The sequence below is a fragment of the Notolepis coatsorum genome (genome assembly GCF_963971535.1).
Source record: "Notolepis coatsorum genome assembly, chromosome: 1".
Classification (NCBI taxonomy): domain Eukaryota; kingdom Metazoa; phylum Chordata; class Actinopteri; order Aulopiformes; family Paralepididae; genus Notolepis; species Notolepis coatsorum.
The window spans coordinates 322,909,208-322,934,110 of NC_140165.1; the positions used below are offsets into that span (position 1 = coordinate 322,909,208).

General features: G+C 44.4%; 1 protein-coding gene across 1 annotated transcript in view; it reads left to right on the plus strand.

Annotated features, from left to right (window-relative positions):
- LOC311226726 (pregnancy zone protein-like) overlaps positions 1–24,903 on the plus strand; it is a gene marked incomplete at both ends in the record, with an annotated part of 79,230 nt that overhangs the window by 52,235 nt on the left and 2,092 nt on the right. The window contains 11 exons of the mRNA XM_084312136.1: positions 2,260–2,436; positions 5,681–5,756; positions 5,862–6,018; positions 8,005–8,079; positions 9,238–9,400; positions 12,329–12,516; positions 12,628–12,840; positions 12,972–13,096; positions 14,920–15,010; positions 22,688–22,756; positions 22,866–22,971. Of these exons, the coding sequence (XP_084168262.1) occupies positions 2,260–2,436; positions 5,681–5,756; positions 5,862–6,018; positions 8,005–8,079; positions 9,238–9,400; positions 12,329–12,516; positions 12,628–12,840; positions 12,972–13,096; positions 14,920–15,010; positions 22,688–22,756; positions 22,866–22,971 (1,440 nt within the window). The remainder of the gene's footprint in view (positions 1–2,259; positions 2,437–5,680; positions 5,757–5,861; positions 6,019–8,004; positions 8,080–9,237; positions 9,401–12,328; positions 12,517–12,627; positions 12,841–12,971; positions 13,097–14,919; positions 15,011–22,687; positions 22,757–22,865; positions 22,972–24,903) is intronic.

Consider the following 24,903-nt stretch of genomic DNA (forward strand, 5'->3'; position numbering starts at 1 on the left):
TCTCTCCAGAACCTGGATGGTTAGGGTTAGATAGATAGATCTCTCCAGAACCTGGATGGTTAGGGTTAGATAGATGGATCTCTCCAGAACCTGGATGGTTAGGGTTAGATAGATGTCTCCCTCCAGAACCTGGATGGTTAGGGTTAGATAGATGGATCTCTCCAGAACCTGGATGGTTAGGGTTAGATAGATGGATCTCTCCAGAACCTGGATGGTTAGGGTTAGATAGATGGATCCCTCCAGAACCTGGATGGTTAGGGTTAGATAGATGGATCTCTCCAGAACCTGGATGGTTAGGGTTAGATAGATGGATCTATACAGAACCTGGATGGTTAGGTTTAGATAGATGGATCTCTCCAGAACCTGGATGGTTAGGGTTAGATAGATGGATCTATACAGAACCTGGATGGTTAGGGTTAGATAGATGGATCTATACAGAACCTGGATGGTTAGGGTTAGATAGATGGATCTATACAGAACCTGGATGGTTAGGGTTAGATAGATAGATCCCTCCAGAACCTGGATGGGTAGGGTTAGATAGATGGATCTATACAGAACCTGGATGGTTAGTGTTAGATAGATGGATCTATACAGAACCTGGATGGTTAGTGTTAGATAGATGGATCTATACAGAACCTGGATGGTTAGTGTTGGATAGATAGATCCCTCCAGAACCTGGATGGTTAGGGTTAGATAGATGGATCCCTCCAGAACCTGGATGGTTAGGGTTAGATAGATGGATCTCTCCAGAACCTGGATGGTTAGGGTTAGATAGATGGATCTCTCCAGAACCTGGATGGTTAGGGTTAGATAGATGGATCTCTCCAGAACCTGGATGGTTAGGGTTAGATAGATAGATCTCTCCAGAACCTGGATGGTTAGGGTTAGATAGATGGATCTCTCCAGAACCTGGATGGTTAGGGTTAGATAGATGGATCTCTCCAGAACCTGGATGGTTAGGGTTAGATAGATGGATCCCTCCAGAACCTGGATGGTTAGGGTTAGATAGATGGATCGCTCCAGAACCTGGATGGTTAGGGTTAGATAGATGGATCTCTCCAGAACCTGGATGGTTAGGGTTAGATAGATGGATCCCTCCAGAACCTGGATGGTTAGGGTTAGATAGATGGATCTCTCCAGAACCTGGATGGTTAGGGTTAGATAGATGGATCTATACAGAACCTGGATGGTTAGGGTTAGATAGATGGATCTCTCCAGAACCTGGATGGTTAGTGTTAGATAGATGGATCTCTCCAGAACCTGGATGGTTAGGGTTAGATAGATGGATCTATACAGAACCTGGATGGTTAGGGTTAGATAGATGGATCTATACAGAACCTGGATGGTTAGGGTTAGATAGATGGATCTATACAGAACCTGGATGGTTAGTGTTGGATAGATAGATCCCTCCAGAACCTGGATGGTTAGGGTTAGATAGATGGATCCCTCCAGAACCTGGATGGTTAGGGTTAGATAGATAGATCTCTCCAGAACCTGGATGGTTAGGGTTAGATAGATAGATCTCTCCAGAACCTGGATGGTTAGGGTTAGATAGATGGATCTCTCCAGAACCTGGATGGTTAGGGTTAGATAGATGGATCTATACAGAACCTGGATGGTTAGGGTTAGATAGATAGATCTATACAGAACCTGGATGGTTAGTGTTAGATAGATGGATCTATACAGAACCTGGATGGTTAGGGTTAGATAGATGGATCTATACAGAACCTGGATGGTTAGGGTTAGATAGATGGATCTATACAGAACCTGGATGGTTAGGGTTAGATAGATAGATCTATACAGAACCTGGATGGTTAGGGTTAGATAGATGGATCCCTCCAGAACCTGGATGGTTAGGGTTAGATAGATGGATCCCTCCAGAACCTGGATGGTTGGGGTTAGATAGATGGATCCCTCCAGAACCTGGATTGTTAGGGTTAGATAGATAGATCCCTCCAGAACCTGGATGGTTAGTGTTAGATAGATGGATCCCTCCAGAACCTGGATGGGTAGGGTTAGATAGATCCCTCCAGAACCTGGATGGGTAGGGTTGGATAGATGGATCCCTCCAGAACCTGGATTGTTAGGGTTAGATAGATAGATACCTCCAGAACCTGGATGGTTAGGGTTAGATAGATGGATCCCTCCAGAACCTGGATGTGTAGGGTTAGATAGATGGATCCCTCCAGAACCTGGATGGTTAGGGTTAGGTTATCCCTGATGACTTGTCTCAAAGATCCCTCCTTGGTTCTGCTGCAGGAGACATCCTGGGCCGAGCCCTCCAGAACCTGGATGGGCTGCTGAAGATGCCATATGGATGCGGGGAGCAGAACATGGCCCTACTGGCCCCTAATATCTACATCCTGGAATACCTGAGAAACACACATCAGCTCACGCCAGCCATCGAGAAGAAGGCCACACACTATCTGAGCAGTGGTGAGTCCATAGTGTTGTGTTTACACAGAAAGAAAGGGCCACACACTATCTGAGCAGTGGTGAGTCCATAGTGTTGTGTTTACACAGAAAGAAAGGGCCACACACTATCTGAGCAGTGGTGAGTCCATAGTGTTGTGTTTACACAGAAAGAAAGGGCCACACACTATCTGAGCAGTGCTGAGTCCATAGTGTTGTGTTTACACAGAAAGAAAGGGTCACACACTATCTGAGCAGTGGTGAGTCCATAGTGTTGTGTTTACACAGAAAGAAAGGGCCACACACTATCTGAGCAGTGATGAGTCCATAGTGTTGTGTTTACACAGAAAGAAAGGGCCACACACTATCTGAGCAGTGGTGAGTCCATAGTGTTGTGTTTACACAGAAAGAAAGGGCCACACACTATCTGAGCAGTGGTGAGTCCATAGTGTTGTGTTTACACAGAAAGAAAGGGCCACACACTATCTGAGCAGTGGTGAGTCCATAGTGTTGTGTTTACACAGAAAGAAAGGGCCACACACTATCTGAGCAGTGCTGAGTCCATAGAGTTGTGTTTACACAGAAAGAAAGGGCCACACACTATCTGAGCAGTGATGAGTCCATAGTGTTGTGTTTACACAGAAAGAAAGGGCCACACACTATCTGAGCAGTGGTGAGTCCATAGTGTTGTGTTTACACAGAAAGAAAGGGCCACACACTATCTGAGCAGTGCTGAGTCCATAGAGCAGGGGTGGGCAATTATTTTCACCTGACATATCGGCATGTAACACGAGAACCGCTGAGCGGTTATGTCGCCTGAAACGGCAATCAACAGGCAACAAATAGGGCTTTAATTCAATATATATATATATTGTATAAAGAAATATGCACGTCCGAGCCGCTAGAGGTCTCCAAAGTGGCGCGTCGCGCCGGTGGGCAAATAGTCCTCGAAACGTCCCGGGGCCGGGCCGGTGCCAGTTAACTCATTGACTGCCACACTGTTTTTCATCTTTAATATCTGGCGCCAGCGCTTCAGACTGTTTTAACGATGGAGACATATTATGGGTCATTTCAAATGCTTGTATTTATACTCCCAACAGGGAACAAACCGTTTGTTTCTACAAACTTCCATTCCTGCGCAACCCCAGCCTAAAGAGTGGCCATTTCCCCAAAATGCATGCAGATTTTTCTAGAAAGCGAGATATCGCGTCTTTTGTGAATCATGCACCGGTCTTGGCCCGGGGGTGAGATTCGGAGTTGGACAAGACCTGCCATGTATTTGTAATCCATACATGTACCTCGTCCATGTTGTGCGCCAGGGAAGGGCGGCGCTACGAGGAGCCAGATCTAGCCTCAGTCACTCGCCAGCTCTGCTGCCCCGCCTCTGCTTTAGATCCCTCACCGCGTCCGAGGAGACGATGTAAACAGACCCGGTGTGTCCGGAGGTCTGACCATGTCGTTCGGTCCATCGAAAAACATGGAAATATCCAGTAATCCGACATGTGAACCATGTCCAGTAGCTTGTGTCTTGTGTACAAAGGGTCAGCGTGAATATACTGGACATGAGTCATGCAAATAATAGTTGATCTGCCGTTTCTGCTGGCGAGCTGGCCGTCCCCCCGCTCAGAAGGTAGGCGAGACTGCCACCTATTAGGATTCGATAGTCATCACAGTTTTACAAAATCCATACAGAAGGTCAACGGGACTGTCTAGTATCATAATTAAAAATAAAAACATAAAATGAGTATACTAGTTTTTGGCGTTCAACGCATGGTCGCCAAAAACTAGTATACTCGTTTTTGGCAGTCAATGAGTTAGGAGGCTAACCATGTAATTATACATTTGTGATATGAATGCACATGTTGGTCCTCTTTTTCCTAGGGTTAAATTAAACCAATACCTGTGGTTTATGAATGATGGTAGTATGTATCGTGTAGTAAACACACGCATACACGCACACAATAGACCGCCACACACACACGGGGCAGAAAACAGTGCACGTCAAGCAATTGACAACAATATAATCAGTCGTTAGAATCTTCTATATTACCCATGATCAAATCTGACTGACGAGCTGTGGTTTAAAAAGAACAATCTCAGCATATCCAGTCAGCCATAAGGCCATACGTTGCTGTTTACAAATTAATTCTAAACTGCAAGGTCACCCTTAAAGGCCGCCCTAATTCAAAAATACAATTATTTTAATAAGATTACTATAGTTGCTTCCGTTATGCTACTAGAGTTGTGTCTGCTCATCAATATTGCATTATTTTGATCAGATCTTGTTTGTTCAGATCTAGGCCATGTTGGCGACTGTAGCTAACCTCTGTGTTGCTAGCCGCCTGTCTTTACCTTCCGTCTGTGACTAGAACGTTTGAAAAGGACTTTCTCTGAGCTTTGTAAAACAGAATATCAACCTTCAATAATATTTATTTTCTCAGATTAAAGTTTAACATACATCATTGTGCAGGTCTGGTCTTGCTCTTTCACAAAATATAATCGGGCAAAAAAAGCATTTTTGGTCCATATGTGCTGGCCCTAATTGCATCTAGTTATTCAAGTACTCGGCTTAAAATCTGAGGTCCGCCAAACCTATGTTGTTCCCTGAAGGTGAACTAGATGAGGTTTTGGATATGTGGATATGGTGGGACGTTAACCCTTCGGGTGTGGTCAGGGTGAAGGTGAACTAGATGAGGTTTGGGATATGTGGATATGGTGGGACGTTAACCCTTCGGGTGTGGTCAGGGTGAAGGTGAACTAGATGAGGTTTGGGATATGTGGATATGGTGGGACGTTAACCCTTCGGGTGTGGTCAGGGTGAAGGTGAACTAGATAAGGTTTGGGATATGTGGATATGGTGGGACGTTAACCCTTCGGGTGTGGTCAGGGTGAAGGTGAACTAGATGAGGTTTGGGATATGTGGATATGGTGGGACGTTCACCCTTCGGGTGTGGTCAGGGTGAAGGTGAACTAGATAAGGTTTGGGATATGTGGATATGGTGCGACGTTAACCCTTCGGGTGTGGTCAGGGTGAAGGTGAACTAGATAAGGTTTGGGATATGTGGATACGTTGGGATGTTAACCCTTCGGGGTGTGGATTATGGAGATGTTTCTGGACCACTCATTGTATACGATTGGCTGGCTGGTAAGTAGATTTGTGTTCAGGAGCCAATGGCTAGCTCGTATAACTAGAGATATAGGTATATCTATCCTTCTTCTATGATACTCGTTCTTTGATAACGATAATGATGTATCTTCAACTCCTCAGGTTATCAAAGGCAGCTGAACTACAAGCATCATGACGGAGCCTTCAGCACATTTGGACAAGGATCAGGAAACTCTTGGTGGGAACATTATTGAATCATATAATACATGACACTTCTCTCCGAATTGAAGATTATATTTGTTACTGTAGTAAACGTGTAATAAAGTGTTTTGTTCATCCGCAGGTTGACTGCTTTTGTCCTGAGATCCTTTGATAAAGCTAGGTCTTTCATCTATATTGATCCATTAATAATCGACCAATCTAAGACTTGGCTGGAAGGTAAACAAAGGAGAAATGGCTGTTTCCAGGAGTTCGGACGCCTCTTCAACAACAGAATGAAGGTGTGGGGTGAAAATCCTATTGAGTTTGTATAACAAGACTAATATAGCGGTCCAAATACATATCAAACTGTAATAAATATTAACTTAGTTCATTTATGTAAGAGTTGAATGCAGACCCGGGAGAATGGGATCCCGTGGGTTGTGGGTTGGTTGTGCGTGGGGTGGGGGGCTTGGTGTCATGGGAGGTAGCGGGCTTGGCTCGGTGGGGGGGGGGAGTATTGCCCCTCGCCCCTCTACTGGGTCGGGCCCAATCAGATTCAAGATGCCCGTGTCGCTGAGTGCTGGACCCCGCGTGGGACGGACCTGGGATGCGGGGGAGCCCGGTTTCTAGGGGGGGAGGGTGGGAGGGGGGGGGGGTTCCTCTTGCGGGGGTCTGGGAGGATGAGAGCAGCCGAGTTCAAGGGGCCCACATCATTGTACAGTTGTGTTATTGATGTTATTGTATATGTTGTGTTGTATGTCTATAAATGTTCAATAAAAATTTAAGTTTAAAAAAAAGAGTTGAATGCATGGGATACTAACGGACCACATATCACATTTGAGTAATTTCCCCTTTTTGGCTTAATCTAGAATTTATACAGGATGTTACAAAGGATCAGATTAAACCGAATATATATATTTATTTATTGATATATATTGAATAGTATTTGTATATCGTTTGATATCCCTTGTATATTCCTTGTACATATACACGGAATATCCCTTTAGCCCAGACCATAATATTTCATTCTCCTATTGGACAGCGGTCCACCGGCGCCAGGGACCAGCCTCCGGAGTCAGGTTCAAAGTCACCGTCAAGACATGTCTGGACATGCCCGGCCTTGCCCAGGGATACGCGACAGAAATGAGATTGGCACTAGTTTGTTCACCGTGCATATAAATACGGCGCAGGTGAATACAGAAGCACTTAGTCTTAGTCTTACTTAGTCAGAAGTCAAGAGTTACCCAATAAGTTGAAGCCTCACCCACGATACAACGTGCGGTGAAGTATGGCCTGTTTGGCCCCACAATAGAGCATTGAGACCGCGTGCGAATTAATAACTGAATTGTCAGAGTTTGGCGCTATACCGTCGAGTGCGACATATTTCTATTAAGTCAGTGATAGTCTATTTGTGTATAGTGTATCGTGCGGCTAAAGTTCTACAGTGACCAGCATCCCCAACGCTTCCTCGTATTAGCTAGAGTTCTTATCCAGGCTGGGCTGCTTTCATGGCGCTTTCACCCGAGGAGACCTAGACGAGAACCGTGTGGACATGTACACTGGATTAATCTACCCGACGACTACATAGCCCTTTGCGGCTGGAATATATTTGCTTTGGTCCTGTGATTTATGGAGCGGAGAATCGCCGACGCCTGCACGTGTTGGATTTACCCCGCGAGGAGCCAAGTCGAGTCGGCGCCTCAGAGAGCCTGAGGCCGGCTAGCTTTCTTCACTGTGGAGCTACAGTCTACGGAGAACAGCTGTATTCGTCTGTGGATCAAGAGGCTATTGCACCGTCTCCTGTACTTGGAGTCTCCTTAGTCATCGTTGACCAGACTCTCTACTACCGACAGATCTTCTACCCCTGCTGGCTTACAACCAGGGGGACCCTTCCAGTATCTCCCGCTATATATATTACTAGTGTACCATAGATATAATTCCCTAAGATTCAGGTTGTATAATTACCTCCTGCGTAACCAGAGAATGGACATTCATTGTTGATTTGCCTACGCACATTCCTTTGCCTTACAAGTGCATTCAAAGTATAATTGAGAAGTATTATGTACCTTTTGCTGCAATAAATACTTAAAGATATCTTTGTGTAGAACCGGTTCATTGTGGGAAGTGTTCATTATATTTATATATCATGTACTGTATGGCCATTAATTAAAGTACATAAAGCGGTAGTGGTTTAATGATACCATACTTATCAATACAGTCAGGGAATTGTACCCCTCAGTTACACAGGATATTAGGTTAAAATCCTGCTCATGTTTCCTCTACAGGGCGGAGTCTCTGATGAAGTGACTCTTACTGCCTACATCACTGCCTCACTGTTGGAGATGAATGTTTCTGTGTCTGTGAGTAGACTCTTATATTGTTACATAAAGTTATATTAATGTGTCTGAGTAGACTCTTATATTGTTACATAAAGTTATATTAATGTGTCTGTGAGTAGACTCTTATAGTGTTGCATAAAGTTATATTAATGTGTCTGTGAGTAGACTCTTATATTGTTACATAACGTTATATTAATGTGTCTGAGTAGACTCTTATATTGTTACATAAAGTTATATTAATGTGTCTGTGAGTAGACTCTTATATTGTTACATAAAGTTATATTAATGTGTCTGTGAGTAGACTCTTATATTGTTACATAACGTTATATTAATGTGTCTGTGAGTAGACTCTTATAGTGTTACATAAAGTTATATTAATGTGTCTGTGAGTAGACTCTTATATTGTTACATAACGTTATATTAATGTGTCTGTGAGTATACTCTTATATTGTTACATAACGTTATATTAATGTGTCTGTGAGTAGACTCTTATATTGTTACATAAAGTTATATTAATGTGTCTGAGTAGACTCTTATATTGTTACATAAAGTTATATTAATGTGTCTGTGAGTAGACTCTTATATTGTTACATAACGTTATATTAATGTGTCTGTGAGTATACTCTTATATTGTTACATAAAGTTATATTAATGTGTCTGTGAGTAGACTCTTATATTGTTACATAAAGTTATATTAATGTGTCTGTGAGTAGACTCTTATATTGTTACATAAAGTTATATTAATGTGTCTGAGTAGACTCTTATAGTGTTACATAAAGTTATATTAATGTGTCTGAGTAGACTCTTATATTGTTACATAAAGTTATATTAATGTGTCTGTGAGTAGACTCTTATATTGTTACATAAAGTTATATTAATGTGTCTGTGAGTAGACTCTTATATTGTTACATAAAGTTATATTAATGTGTCTGTGAGTATACTCTTATATTGTTACATAAAGTTATATTGTGTCTGTGAGTAGACTCTTATATTGTTACATAAAGTTATATTAATGTTGGGGGTTGGGGTTAGGACATTTACAGGGGCCTCTGAGTAGACTCTTAGTGTTACATTAGTGAAAGGAACTTCCCATAAAGTTATTTGGTATCAATTCTGATTGAAAGGACAGCTATTATGAGTGCATTTTGTGCTGATCAAAACCTATTGAATCTGTTTCAGAATCCTGTGCTGAGCAACAGCCTGTCTTGCCTGAGGAACGCCAGCAGTGATGTGAGCAACACCTACACTACAGCCCTGCTGGCATACACCTTCACTCTGGCAGGAGACATGGAGACACGGGCCAGGCTTCTGAAGCACTTGGACAACATCTCCTCACAACAAGGTGAGACATGGAGACGAGTAATAAAATGTAAATAAATTAATGAAATAAAATATATATATATATTTTTTTATCAAATCTTTTTTTATGAAATAAAATGAGGTCCATGAGCGGTTCCCAAGTTCTAAGAAAGACATCACCTGTTCTTCAAAGTATATGTATGCTATTTCAGTTGCAAAGTGTCATGGAGAATCTTTTTAAAGAGCTCAAGTGTTGGAGGTGAATAAATGAATGAATGAATGAATGAATGAAAAGTTTATTTTTGAACATGTATTCTTTACATTCCTCTAAATAAATCATATCAAGCTTTGTCAACCAGAATAATCAGAATGAAAAAGAAATTATAAACAAAAAGACAAGAGCAATGTAGTTAGTTGACATGTTCATGTCTTTGTTTATTCCAGTTGAGCAGGATACATTTTCAGCTCTATATGATATTATCCCAATTCTCTTCACAGTTATGGGATCTAATGCCTCATCTAAATCTGTACCAAAGAGATACCGTACAGGTGTAATGTCCAACAGAATTCCCAAGACTTAGTAGTCAAGTCATGAACCTTTTTCCAAAAACGCTGCATTACCCAAAAAACATGGATAATTTACCCTATAATTCTGTTCAGTTATTTTATTTCAGGACAATGAGATAAAGACATTTTGACATATACTGTCCCCTTGTTCACCATTAAAATCTAAATTCAGGTCTTTCTGCCAGACATACTTAAGGTGTGTCATGGAAGAACTATGGTAGTCTAACAGAGTACAACAAATCTAAGATTTTCCCTTTCAGTGATGTGGCCAAAATATCCTCCAATCCCGACATCCGCAAAGAAAGTAGTTATTTCCCCTGTAAAGTAGAATTGGATGGCGAATTTGAAGATACTTGTAGAAATCCTGTTTAGGAATTTCAAACTCTTAAATCCGCTCTTAAATCCAAAAGATACTTGAGGGAGTTCTCATTAAACAGATCCTGAAATGTATATAATACCGTAATCTTTCCACTTTGTAAAGAAGGACCTTCCAATTGAAGGGCGCAGATCCGTATTGGAGGACAGTGGGGCCAGCATCGAAATCTGGGCAGAAAGTCCACAAGATTTCTTTACATCCTGCCAAGCCCTAATAGGGTTGTAAATTACATAGGTTTTTGATACTGAGTGTAGTGCCCTTAAGGCTCCCGCATACTTGTATGTACTTTCCCGCATTTCACTGTATACTTGTATGCCGTGACAAATTTAAAAAAAAACTCTTGACTTGATACTTCCTTCCGCAAGCCGCATCCGCACGTGCGCATTGGTGCGCGTGACGTAATTTGTGTAATTCTCGTCAGCGCGCTCGTCCGCACGGACCTCTCTGATAGAATAGAATAGATAGAATAGAAATACTTTTATTATCCCGTGGGAAATTTGACACTGCAAATCGCTCAACATTTAAACATTTAGACAGAACAGGTCACGAATTAGAATAATAAAACGAATCAAATCAAGTTGCCTAGGATAAGAGTAGAGTAAAATAGAATAAAAATGGAATAAAATATACAGTAAAAATATACTGAGGTCTACAGTAGGTGTAATATTGCACAGTGCTGTTTCAAACCAAGTCCAGGAAGATGGTAACTGCCACTCTGTGCTCAGTGATGCAGTGAGGCACAGTGATGCAGTGTATAGTCTGATGGCTGTTGGAATGAAGGACTTCCTGTGCCGTTCAGTGCTGCATTTGGGTAGTGTGAGCCTAGCACTGAACATGCTCCTCCTGTCAGCCATTGAGGCCATGATTGGGGCCATTACACAAATGACGTCACGCGCACGTGCGGATGCGGCTTGCGGAAGGAAGTATGTGGGAGCCTTTATGTTCAGGGGGTGGGAAAGCCGAGCTCTTTTTCAATAGCTGTCCAACCTGCGGTAGCACGTTCCAATCAAGCCCTTTGTCTGTGCGGCGCAGTAGTACATCTGAAAGTCTGGGACACCCAGTCTCTTTTTGTTAAAGTTTTGAAGTATTCTTGGTGGGGGGTTCTTCCAATGAAAGAACTTATCAATTTGTTTATGGAAGAATGTTTTATCTAAATAGCAGGGTAGTGACTAAGTAGTTGAATCGTGGTAAAACATTCATTTTTATTACATTAATTTGTCAGAGAAATGAAATGGGTAGGAGATTCCAGTGTTCCAATTCTTCTTTGATCTTTTTGACTAGTGTAGTTTATCTGAGACCGCTCTTTAAGACTAGGGTACACATTCACCCCAAGATACATAAATCCACTTTGCCCAGGTAAAGGGTGAACTGCTCTTGAGGTTGGCATGTTCAGTAAGCAGGCGTTGGATTTTGTATCTTGGGGGGTTAATCTTGTAGCTTGAATATCTTCCCAAATCTATTACTGCAGGGGTTGATCCTTCTGGGTTGGTTAGATACAAAATGATATCGTCTGCATACAAGGACATTTGTCATTTTCCCAGTATCAATTCTGGACATTTCTTTACTTACCCTAATGGCTTCTGCAAGGGGTTCAATCATTAAATTAAATAAAAAAAGGAGATAATGGTCATCCCTGCCGACAGCCTCTGTATAATCCAAACCTTTCGCCATATACACGTATTTGAGCTTGTGGATTAATGTACATAGAATTTATCCACCTGATACATTTGTCGCCCAGGGTGAATCTTTTTTTTCCTAGACTGAAAACAAGTATGATCACTCGACCCATCAAATGCCTTTTCTGCGTCAAGTGAAGCTTTAATGCAGGTCGATCGTGTCGGGCCGAGTGGTCTCTTATATTCAATCATCTCTGAAGGTTGTCTGTAGAGTATCGTGCCTTTACAAAGCCAGACTGGTCGGGGTTAATATGTTGGGGTAATAGGTCCTCAAGTCTGCAATTTTTGTGAGACATATTTTTAATGATATTACTTTGTCAGGGTAACTGAAACTGTGTTCCTGGTCTCTCAGGGGGGCTTCTCCACTGGTCTCAGACCTCCTCAGAAACATCAGCCTCTCTGTCTGTGGAGATCAGCTCCTATGTGCTGCTAGCTACTCTCAGTGCCTCCCCTACGACCGCAGACAAAGGCTACGCCTCCCGCATCGTCAGGTGGCTGGCTGGCCAGCAGAACTCCTACGGAGGCTTCTCCTCCACACAGGTATGTCCCAAACGGCTGTTTGGCCAGATGCTACAGGAGACGTCCATCCACCTGTCCCACCTTGTTGTTCTAGTGGAAGATCCGTCTCTCACTGGTGGTTGATGTTTGTAGGACACAGTGGTGGCTCTCCAGGCTCTGGCCCTCTACTCTTCTCTGGTGTTCAGTCCAGAGGGTTCCAGCACAGTGACCGTCCAGTCTCCCGGTGGCCAGTTGACCTTTGATGTGAACCAGGGCAACAAGCTTCTCTACCAGGAGAGGGCGTTGCAGGACACGACAGGGGCGTTCAGCCTGGAGGTGAAGGGCACTGCTTGTGCCTCAGTGCAGGTCAGTGGATCACTTCTCCTGACGGGTTCATCTCTTCCTCTGTCACCTGGACATCACTTATTGTACATCTAAAGATTCACAGGAAAGTATTTTTCTCTTCTCTTCTTTACATTGTTGTCCCTCTGTCCCAGGTGGCTCATCACTACAACATCCCAACTCCGACCGGCGACGCCACCCTCAGCATCCAGGTCACACCTGAGGCAGACTGCACCAGCAACTCCCAGAGACCAAAGCTCACCCTGAAGCTCAAGTCCCTGTAAGGGTTAATCATAGGGCCTACACTTTAGCAATAATAATAATACAACTTTATTTGTATAGCACCTTTCATACAGAAACTGCAGCTCAAAGTGCTTCACAACAGAAAAAAGACAGGCATAAAATGAGCACATAAAGTGCAGACATATAAAATCAAATTTTTTCACATTAGGATCTAACATCCCAACAGGCCACCTTGTTTATGGTTTGATTCAGTTTTAAAAATAGACGATAATAAAAAGAGTAAGATCAAATAGACCAGAGTAAAATAGTGCAATAGTGCAGTGCAATAAAATGGTAGAATAGAATAGATTAAAATAGTTCTGGATTACTGTTAAACAGTTCAAAGTCGTCTTTACCTTCTCTGTTTGGTATCCACAGTTTAAAACTTGACAGTCTTCCCTCCTTTTTTATACCCACTTTGACCCTTCGAACCTCCCACCCAGGGCAAACCTCCCTCTCAGGGCGCAGTTCCCTCTCAGGGCAAACCTCCCTCTCAGGGTGCAGTTCCCTCTCTCAGTTCCCTCTCTCAGGGCGCAGTTCTCTCTCTCAGGGTGCAGTTCCCTCTCTCAGGGCGCAGTTCCCTCTCTCAGGGTGCAGTTCCCTCTCTCAGGGCGCAGTTCCCTCTCTCAGGGTGCAGTTCCCTCTCTCAGGGTGCAGTTCCCTCTCTCAGGGTGCAGTTCTCTCTCTCGGGGTGCAGTTCCCTCTCTCAGGGCGCAGTTCCCTCTCTCAGGGTGCAGTTCCCTCTCTCAGGGTGCAGTTCTCTCTCTCAGGGCGCAGTTCCCTCTCTCAGGGTGCAGTTCTAGGCCTGGGTCTTACACAGTTTTAAACCCTGACAGTCTCTTGTTTAAAACCCACAGTGTAATACCCGACAGTTTTGAACCTGTAATAAAAAGTAATAGACAGAGTAAAATAATACAGTGCAATATAGTAGTAGAATAGAATAGTAAAATTATGCAATAGAATGGACGGAGTAAAATAGTGCTCCATAACTTTGGTGCATAGTTTGCAAAGGCTGCATCCCCGATTTTCCTTTCTTTTAGCAATGATACATGCTAAAAGAATAATGGCGTTTTACACTCTTCTCCCTCTAACCTGTTTGCTGCAGGGAACAGTCATTTTGGAATTGTTTCTTATATGGGAAAGCATTCATAAACATTTGGTTATGTTGCAGTTTATGTCAAAAAGTAAATGGATAGCCTAACTTTGACAGTTCACCCAAAGAAAAAACATATTTTACCCCTTTACCCGATGCGTTTCTGTGCATTTCGCCTAGTTTTTGAGATATCTGCTGTAGAGATGTCTGCCATCAATACCATGGAGCTGAATGGCACTTGGTGCGTGGCACTGAAATCAATACTCAAGAGAATCCATTGGTACAAAACTGTGTTCCTAATGGCACCAAATGCATACAAGGAACTACAGTCTTGACCAAATACTGCGTAGCTGAGAGGACAACGTTACAAACCAACAGGATACACTGTTGAAATTACAAACTTATCTGACTGGTTTCCAACGTCATGGTTTTTTGAGTTTTGGATGAAATGTTCATGGCCATCAGTGGAAACGAAGATGCCGATCAGAGTAGTTGTACTCTTGTGATTGGTTGAAGATTAACGAGGCTTATGGTTATATTGTAGTAGATGTCATGGAAAGGAGTAAACATTACAGTATATGAAAACATGTATCTTTATTGGTTGTAACACTATATATAAATAATGGAATAATAATGAACCTACACAACAGAATCTGATGGTAGGCTGATGCCTAATAGTTTGATCTTCAATGAACCTCACGCTTCTAACTGACCTTGATCTCCTACAGATATAGTGGAGTGGAGCCACATACAAATATGATCATAGTGGATATGAAAATGCTCTCTGGATTCGTCCCAGATGCAGAATCTTTGAAGAAGGTGAGTTTTTATAATAATATACTTTCTGTTTGGAAACATTTTGCAACAGAATCTTCAGCTGTAGACATTACCATAGCATCACACTAGCGATGCATGAACCAATATCATTTTAACTGCATTTGCCTTTTGACCGTTGCCCCTAATCCCTAAACAGTTTTGCCTACCAACTGCCTTCACCGTTTTTGAGAAATGTAAATGCTGGTCATACATTACGTCTCACAATGCTAGGATATCGCAAAGTAACAACACATTTTGTCATGACCCAGCAGGCACTGTACTCATCAAGCACAGGACTGGGACCTGACATTTGTAGTAATAGGCTCAGGTAGAGGTTAACCCTTGCTCAGGTAGAGGTTAACCCTGGCTCAGGTAGAGGTTAACCCTGGCACAGGTAGAGGTTAACCCTGGCACAGGTAGAGGAAAAGGCTCAGGTAGAGGGAAAGGCTCAGGTAGAGGGAAAGGCTTACAGATGTTGATCCTGCAGAACTCTTGGCCAGCTTGTCAGTTTGTAGGAGCTACTAGCTGGTGACACGCCAGGCAAGGTCAGTTTGTAGGAGCTCCTAGCTGGTGACACGCCAGGCAAGGTCAGTTTGTAGGAGCTACTAGCTGGTGACACGCCAGGCAAGGTCAGTTTGTAGGAGCTACTAGCTGGTCACACGCCAGGCAAGGTCAGTTTGTAGGAGCTCCTAGCTGGTGACACGCCAGGCAAGGTCAGTTTGTAGGAGCTACTAGCTGGTGACACGCCAGGCAAGGTCAGTTTGTAGGAGCTACTAGCTGGTCACACGCCAGGCAAGGTCAGTTTGTAGGAGCTACTAGCTGGTCACACGCCAGGCAAGGTCAGTTTGTAGGAGCTACTAGCTGGTCACACGCCAGGCAAGGTCAGTTTGTAGGAGCTCCTAACTGTCACACGCCAGGCAAGGTCAGTTTGTAGGAGCTCCTAGCTGGTCACACGCCAGGCAAGGTCAGTTTGTAGGAGCTCCTAGCTGGTCACACGCCAGGCAAGGTCAGTTTGTAGGAGCTCCTAGCTGGTCACACGCCAGGCAAGGTCAGTTTGTAGGAGCTCCTAGCTGGTCACACGCCAGGCAAGGAGACTCTCGGCAGAAAAGATTATCTATAGCCCACTTTTGATGTGGTTGTCTTACAGAGATGCCTATAACCCTAACATGGGACTTGAGATCAGCTGTAATGGCTTCAGTGTGGAGTCTAGAGACTGTGTTAAATACCTAGGTGCAGACCTCAGATCAGCTGTAATGGCTTCAGTGTGGAGTCTATTTTTTTTATGACTTATACTTTATTGCATATTTTTTCTTTTTGCACACAGTACTTCAGGACAATACAATGAATGACATATTTTGCATCAGCATGGGTCAGTCCTGAAGGACAACATAGACACCTGGACCCCTAACGTCTAGGTTACACTGATACCCCCCATATGGGGGGGAAGACAGAAAAAAAATAATAAGTGTGGAGTCTAGAGACTGTGTTAAATACCTAGGTGCAGACCTCAGATCAGCTGTAATGGCTTCAGTGTGGAGTCTAGAGACTGTGTTAAATACCTGGGTGCAGACCTCAGATCAGCTGTAATGGCTTCAGTGTGGAGTCTAGAGACTGTGTTAAATACCTGGGTGCAGACCTCAGATCAGCTGTAATGGCTTCAGTGTGGAGTCTAGAGACTGTTAAATACCTAGGTGCAGACCTCAGATCAGCTGTAATAGCTTCAGTATGGAGTCTAGAGACTGTGTTAAATACCTGGGTGCAGACCTCAGATCAGCTGTAATGGCTTCAGTGTGGAGTCTAGAGACTGTGTTAAATACCTAGGTGCAGACCTCAGATCAGCTGTAATGGCTTCAGTGTGGAGTCTAGAGACTGTGTTAAATACCTAGGTGCAGACCTCAGATCAGCTGTAATGGCTTCAGTGTGGCGTCTAGAGACTGTGTTAAATACCTAGGTGCAGACCTCAGATCAGCTGTAATGGCTTCAGTGTGGAGTCTAGAGACTGTGTTAAATACCTAGGTGCAGACCTCAGATCAGCTGTAATGGCTTCAGTGTGGAGTCTAGAGACTGTGTTAAATACCTGGGTGCAGACCTCAGATCAGCTGTAATGGCTTCAGTGTGGAGTCTAGAGACTGTGTTAAATACCTAGGTGCAGACCTCAGATCAGCTGTAATGGCTTCAGTGTGGAGTCTAGAGACTGTGTTAAATACCTAGGTGCAGACCTCAGATCAGCTGTAATGGCTTCAGTGTGGAGTCTAGAGACTGTTAAATACCTAGGTGCAGACCTCAGATCAGCTGTAATGGCTTCAGTGTGGAGTCTAGAGACTGTGTTAAATACCTGGGTGCAGACCTCAGATCAGCTGTAATGGCTTCAGTGTGGAGTCTAGAGACTGTGTTAAATACCTAGGTGCAGACCTCAGATCAGCTGTAATGGCTTCAGTGTGGAGTCTAGAGACTGTGTTAAATACCTAGGTGCAGACCTCAGATCAGCTGTAATGGCTTCAGTGTGGAGTCTAGAGACTGTTAAATACCTAGGTGCAGACCTCAGATCAGCTGTAATGGCTTCAGTATGGAGTCTAGAGACTGTGTTAAATACCTGGGTGCAGACCTCAGATCAGCTGTAATGGCTTCAGTGTGGAGTCTAGAGACTGTGTTAAATACCTAGGTGCAGACCTCAGATCAGCTGTAATGGCTTCAGTGTGGAGTCTAGAGACTGTGTTAAATACCTGGGTGCAGACCTCAGATCAGCTGTAATGGCTTCAGTGTGGAGTCTAGAGACTGTGTTAAATACCTAGGTGCAGACCTCAGATCAGCTGTAATGGCTTCAGTGTGGAGTCTAGAGACTGTGTTAAATACCTAGGTGCAGACCTCAGATCAGCTGTAATGGCTTCAGTGTGGAGTCTAGAGACTGTGTTAAATACCTGGGTGCAGACCTCAGATCAGCTGTAATGGCTTCAGTGTGGAGTCTAGAGACTGTGTTAAATACCTGGGTGCAGACCTCAGACGTTACACATGGCCCTCTAACACGTTACACATGGCCCTCTGACACGTTACACATGGCCCTCTAACACGTTACACATGACCCTCTAACACGTTACACATGGCCCTCTAACACGTTACACATGGCCCTCTAACACGTTACACATGGCCCTCTAACACGTTACACATGGCCCTCTAACACGTTACACATGACCCTCTAACACGTTACACATGGCCCTCTAACATGTTACACATGGCCCTCTAACACGTTACACATGGCCCTCTAACACGTTACACATGACCCTCTAACACGTTACACATGGCCCTCTAACACGTTACACATGGCCCTCTGACACGTTACACATGGCCCTCTGACACGTTACACATGACCCTCTAACACGTTACACATGGCCCTCTGACACGTTACACATGGCCCTCTGACACGTTACACATGACCCTCTAACACGTTACACATGGCCCTCTGACACGTTACACATGGCCCTCTAACACGTTGCACATGGCCCTCTAACACGTTACACATGGCCCTCTAACACGTTACACATGGCCCTCTGACACGTTACACATGGCCCTCTAACACGTTACACATGGCCCTCTAACACGTTACACATGACCCTCTAACACGTTACACATGGCCCTCTAACACGTTACACATGGCCCTCTGACAAGTTACACATGGCCCTCTGACACGTTACACATGGCCCTCTAACACGTTACACATGGCCCTCTAACACGTTACACATGGCCCTCTAACACGTTACACATGGCCCTCTAACACGTTACACATGGCCCTCTAACACGTTACACATGGCCCTCTAACACGTTACACATGGCCCTCTAACACGTTACACATGGCCCTCTAACACGTTACACATGGCCCTCTGACACGTTACACATGGCCCTCTAACACGTTACACATGGCCCTCTAACACGTTACACATGGCCCTCTGACACGTTACACATGACCCTCTGACACGTTACACATGGCCCTCTGACACGTTACACATGACCCTCTAACACGTTACACATGGCCCTCTGACACGTTACACATGACCCTCTGACACGTTACACATGGCCCTCTGACACGTTACACATGGCCCTCTGACACGTTACACATGACCCTCTAACACGTTACACATGGCCCTCTGACACGTTACACATGGCCCTCTAACACGTTGCACATGGCCCTCTAACACGTTACACATGGCCCTCTAACACGTTACACATGGCCCTCTGACACGTTACACATGGCCCTCTAACACGTTACACATGGCCCTCTAACACGTTACACATGACCCTCTAACACGTTACACATGGCCCTCTAACACGTTACACATGGCCCTCTGACACGTTACACATGGCCCTCTAACACGTTACACATGGCCCTCTGACAAGTTACACATGGCCCTCTGACACGTTACACATGGCCCTCTAACACGTTACACATGGCCCTCTAACACGTTACACATGGCCCTCTAACACGTTACACATGGCCCTCTAACACGTTACACATGGCCCTCTAACACGTTACACATGGCCCTCTAACACGTTACACATGGCCCTCTAACACGTTACACATGGCCCTCTAACACGTTACACATGGCCCTCTGACACGTTACACATGGCCCTCTAACACGTTACACATGGCCCTCTAACACGTTACACATGGCCCTCTGACACGTTACACATGACCCTCTGACACGTTACACATGGCCCTCTGACACGTTACACATGACCCTCTAACACGTTACACATGGCCCTCTGACACGTTACACATGACCCTCTGACACGTTACACATGGCCCTCTGACACGTTACACATGGCCCTCTAACACGTTACACATGGCCCTCTAACACGTTACACATGGCCCTCTGACACGTTACACATGACCCTCTAACACGTTACACATGGCCCTCTAACACGTTACACATGGCCCTCTAACACGTTACACATGGCCCTCTAACACGTTACACATGGCCCTCTAACACGTTACACATGGCCCTCTAACACGTTACACATGGCCCTCTGACACGTTACACATGGCCCTCTAACACGTTACACATGGCCCTCTAACATGTTACACATGGCCCTCTGACACGTTACACATGGCCCTCTGACACGTTACACATGGCCCTCTAACACGTTACACATGGCCCTCTGACACGTTACACATGGCCCTCTGACACGTTACACATGGCCCTCTAACACGTTACACATGGCCCTCTAACACGTTACACATGGCCCTCTAACACGTTACACATGGCCCTCTAACACGTTACACATGACCCTCTAACACGTTACACATGGCCCTCTGACACGTTACACATGACCCTCTAACACGTTACACATGGCCCTCTGACACGTTACACATGGCCCTCTGACACGTTACACATGGCCCTCTAACACGTTACACATGGCCCTCTGACACGTTACACATGGCCCTCTAACACATTACACATGGCCCTCTAACACGTTACACATGGCCCTCTAACACGTTACACATGACCCTCTAACACGTTACACATGGCCCTCTAACACGTTACACATGGCCCTCTGACACGTTACACATGGCCCTCTGACACGTTACACATGACCCTCTAACACGTTACACATGACCCTCTAACACGTTACACATGGCCCTCTAACACGTTACACATGGCCCTCTAACACGTTACACATGGCCCTCTAACACGTTACACATGGCCCTCTAACACATTACACATGGCCCTCTAACACGTTACACATGGCCCTCTAACACGTTACACATGGCCCTCTAACACGTTACACATGGCCCTCTAACACGTTACACATGACCCTCTAACACGTTACACATGACCCTCTAACACGTTACACATGGCCCTCTGACACGTTACACATGGCCCTCTGACACGTTACACATGACCCTCTGACACGTTACACATGGCCCTCTAACACGTTACACATGGCCCTCTGACACGTTACACATGGCCCTCTAACACGTTACACATGGCCCTCTAACACGTTACACATGGCCCTCTGACACGTTACACATGGCCCTCTGACACGTTACACATGGCCCTCTGACACGTTACACATGGCCCTCTGACACGTTACACATGGCCCTCTAACACGTTACACATGGCCCTCTAACACGTTACACATGGCCCTCTAACACGTTACACATGGCCCTCTGACACGTTACACATGGCCCTCTGACACGTTACACATGGCCCTCTGACACGTTACACATGGCCCTCTGACACGTTACACATGGCCCTCTAACACGTTACACATGGCCCTCTGACACGTTACACATGGCCCTCTAACACGTTACACATGGCCCTCTGACACGTTACACATGACCCTCTGACACGTTACACATGGCCCTCTAACACGTTACACATGGCCCTCTAACACGTTACACATGGCCCTCTAACACGTTACACATGACCCTCTGACACATTACACATGACCCTCTGACACGTTACACATGGCCCTCTGACACGTTACACATGGCCCTCTGACACGTTACACATGGCCCTCTAACACGTTACACATGGCCCTCTGACACGTTACACATGGCCCTCTAACACGTTACACATGGCCCTCTAACACGTTACACATGGCCCTCTGACACGTTACACATGACCCTCTAACACGTTACACATGGCCCTCTAACACGTTACACATGGCCCTCTAACACGTTACACATGGCCCTCTGACACGTTACACATGGCCCTCTGACACGTTACACATGGCCCTCTAACACGTTACACATGGCCCTCTAACACGTTACACATGGCCCTCTGACACGTTACACATGACCCTCTAACACGTTACACATGGCCCTCTAACACGTTACACATGGCCCTCTAACACGTTACACATGGCCCTCTAACACGTTACACATGGCCCTCTGACACGTTACACATGGCCCTCTGACACGTTACACATGGCCCTCTGACACGTTACACATGGCCCTCTAACACGTTACACATGACCCTCTAACACGTTACACATGGCCCTCTGACACGTTACACATGACCCTCTAACACGTTACACATGGCCCTCTAACACGTTACACATGGCCCTCTAACACGTTACACATGGCCCTCTGACACGTTACACATGACCCTCTAACACGTTACACATGGCCCTCTGACACGTTACACATGGCCCTCTAACACGTTACACATGACCCTCTGACACGTTACACATGACCCTCTGACACGTTACACATGGCCCTCTGACACGTTACACATGGCCCTCTGACACGTTACACATGGCCCTCTGACACGTTACACATGGCCCTCTAACACGTTACACATGGCCCTCTGACACGTTACACATGGCCCTCTGACACGTTACACATGACCCTCTAACACATTACACATGGCCCTCTGACACGTTACACATGGCCCTCTAACACGTTACACATGGCCCTCTAACACGTTACACATGGCCCTCTAACACGTTACACATGGCCCTCTAACACGTTACACATGGCCCTCTAACACGTTACACATGACCCTCTAACATGTTACACATGACCCTCTAACACGTTACACATGGCCCTCTAACACGTTACACATGGCCCTCTAACACGTTACACTTGACCCTCTGTATCTCTAATATCTGATCAGATTCCCTGTTCTGTTCTAACCTGGTATCAGAAAAGGAGTTGAACGTTCTCTCTCCACACTGCAGCTCAGAGGAGCCCTGCTGGTGGACCGAGTCGACAGAGAGGATGATCACGTCATCGTGTACCTGAAGGAGGTGATGATGTCATGTAATTCTGTTACTGATGATGTCATGTCATTCTGTTACTGATGATGTCATGTCATTCTGTTACTGATGATGTCTTTTTCTTTTTGTCATCCAACAGTTGCCGTCCATCATTCCCATCTACCACACGTTAGAGATCGTACAGGAGCTTCCAGTGCAGAACCTGAAGCCAGCAGTGGTCAAAATATACGACTACTACCAGACAAGTAAACAGATAATGCAGTATAATCATGTTATTGATCTGTGACTACTACCAGACAAGTAAACAGATAATGCAGTATAATCATACCACACAGCACATTACTGTTATTGATCTGTGACTACTACCAGACAAGTAAACAGATAATGCAGTATAATCATACCACACAGCATATTACTGTTATTGATCTGTGACTACTACCAGACAAGTAAACAGATAATACAGTATAATCACACCACACAGCATATTACTGTTATTGATCTGTGACTACTACCAGACAAGTAAACAGATAATACAGTATAATCATACCACACAGCATATTACTGTTATTGATCTGTGACTACTACCAGACAAGTAAGATTGCACTCAACAATAGACCAGGTTCTGCTAAAATAAAGATGTACTGTATAGTGTATATCACTTCATTTTGCAATACAGGGTTGAGGTTATACATGCATTATTACACAATTAAACCAGGCAAACCTAAAATAGGAACAAATGTCTTCAACTCCACTGGATTAATGATAAATGCATTAGACTCCACTGATAAATGTATTAGACTCCACTGGGATATTATGCATTAGACTCCACTGATAAATGCATTAGACTCCACTGGGTTAATGATAAATGCATTAGACTCCACTGGGTTAATGATAAATGCATTACACTCCACTGATAAATGTATTAGACTCCACTGGGATATTATGCATTAGACTCCACTGATAAATGCATTAGACTCCACTGGGTTAATGATACATGCATTAGACTCCACTGGGTTAATGATAAATGCATTAGACTCCACTGGGTTAATGATAAATGCATTAGACTCCACTGATGAATGTCTTAGACTCCACTGATGAATGTATTAGACTCCACTGGTAATGATAAATGTATTAGACTCCACTGGGATATTATGCATTAGACTCCACTGATAAATGCATTAGACTCGATGAATGCATTCGACTCCACTTGGTTAATGATGAATGCATTAGACTCCACTGGGTTTAATGATGATCGCATTGAATACAATGTTTCACAAATAATAATATTCCAGTGAAGCACATTCCATTGACCCTGGTCTTTTGTTCCACTCAGGCGACCGGGCTGAGACAGAATACAACTTCCCTTGTGCTGCAGGTAACAAGCTGTACTTACTGTAGTCCTACTGTACATGTTGTAATCGGCAAAGGTTATGAATAGACTGTTGATATTACTTAAAATATAGGGGCACCACCATTTGGTTTGTTATACTAGATCGAGGAGTTGACTCGGTAATCAGTCTAATAATCAAGAGGACATGTCTAGATTTCAAATAGGATTTTGTATAATAATGCAAAAGTGAAATTGTATTACTAATCTAAACACGGTACACAAAAATAATAAATGCATAATTGAGGATATGGAATACAGCAATAACCGGTAAAAGTCTTGTGAGGAATGCTGACACTAGCTAGACTCAAATCTCAAAATAATATTATCAAAGATGGATAATTGGAACACTTGTTGAACTGATTATATGATTGAGGACTAAACAAAGATCAGAACCACTGAATTAAACAAAGGTGCTTAACCGTGACCATAAATCGGCAAATAAGAAGCACCACAAATGCGAAAAAGGGCGTGACCTAGCATGAGTGTTGTAATGGGCCTGTGTAAACACATGGACGCTGTGGCAGCCCCCCTCCCTGGGTTAGGGTTAGGGTTAACCCTCCCCTCCCTGGGACCGATGTAATATTGTAAATGCTGACACGATGAGTATCATTCCCCCAGGTTTCATCACAATATGAGATGATTAGATGATGGACAGATGATAACATAATTATCCATGATTGGCCCAAAGGGTTGCCCCGACAACCTGACGGACTCATTGTAGATTCTGCCTGAACAACCTGTCAGACTCGTTGTTTAGAGTAGAGTATTGTCATGGTAAGGTTGATAA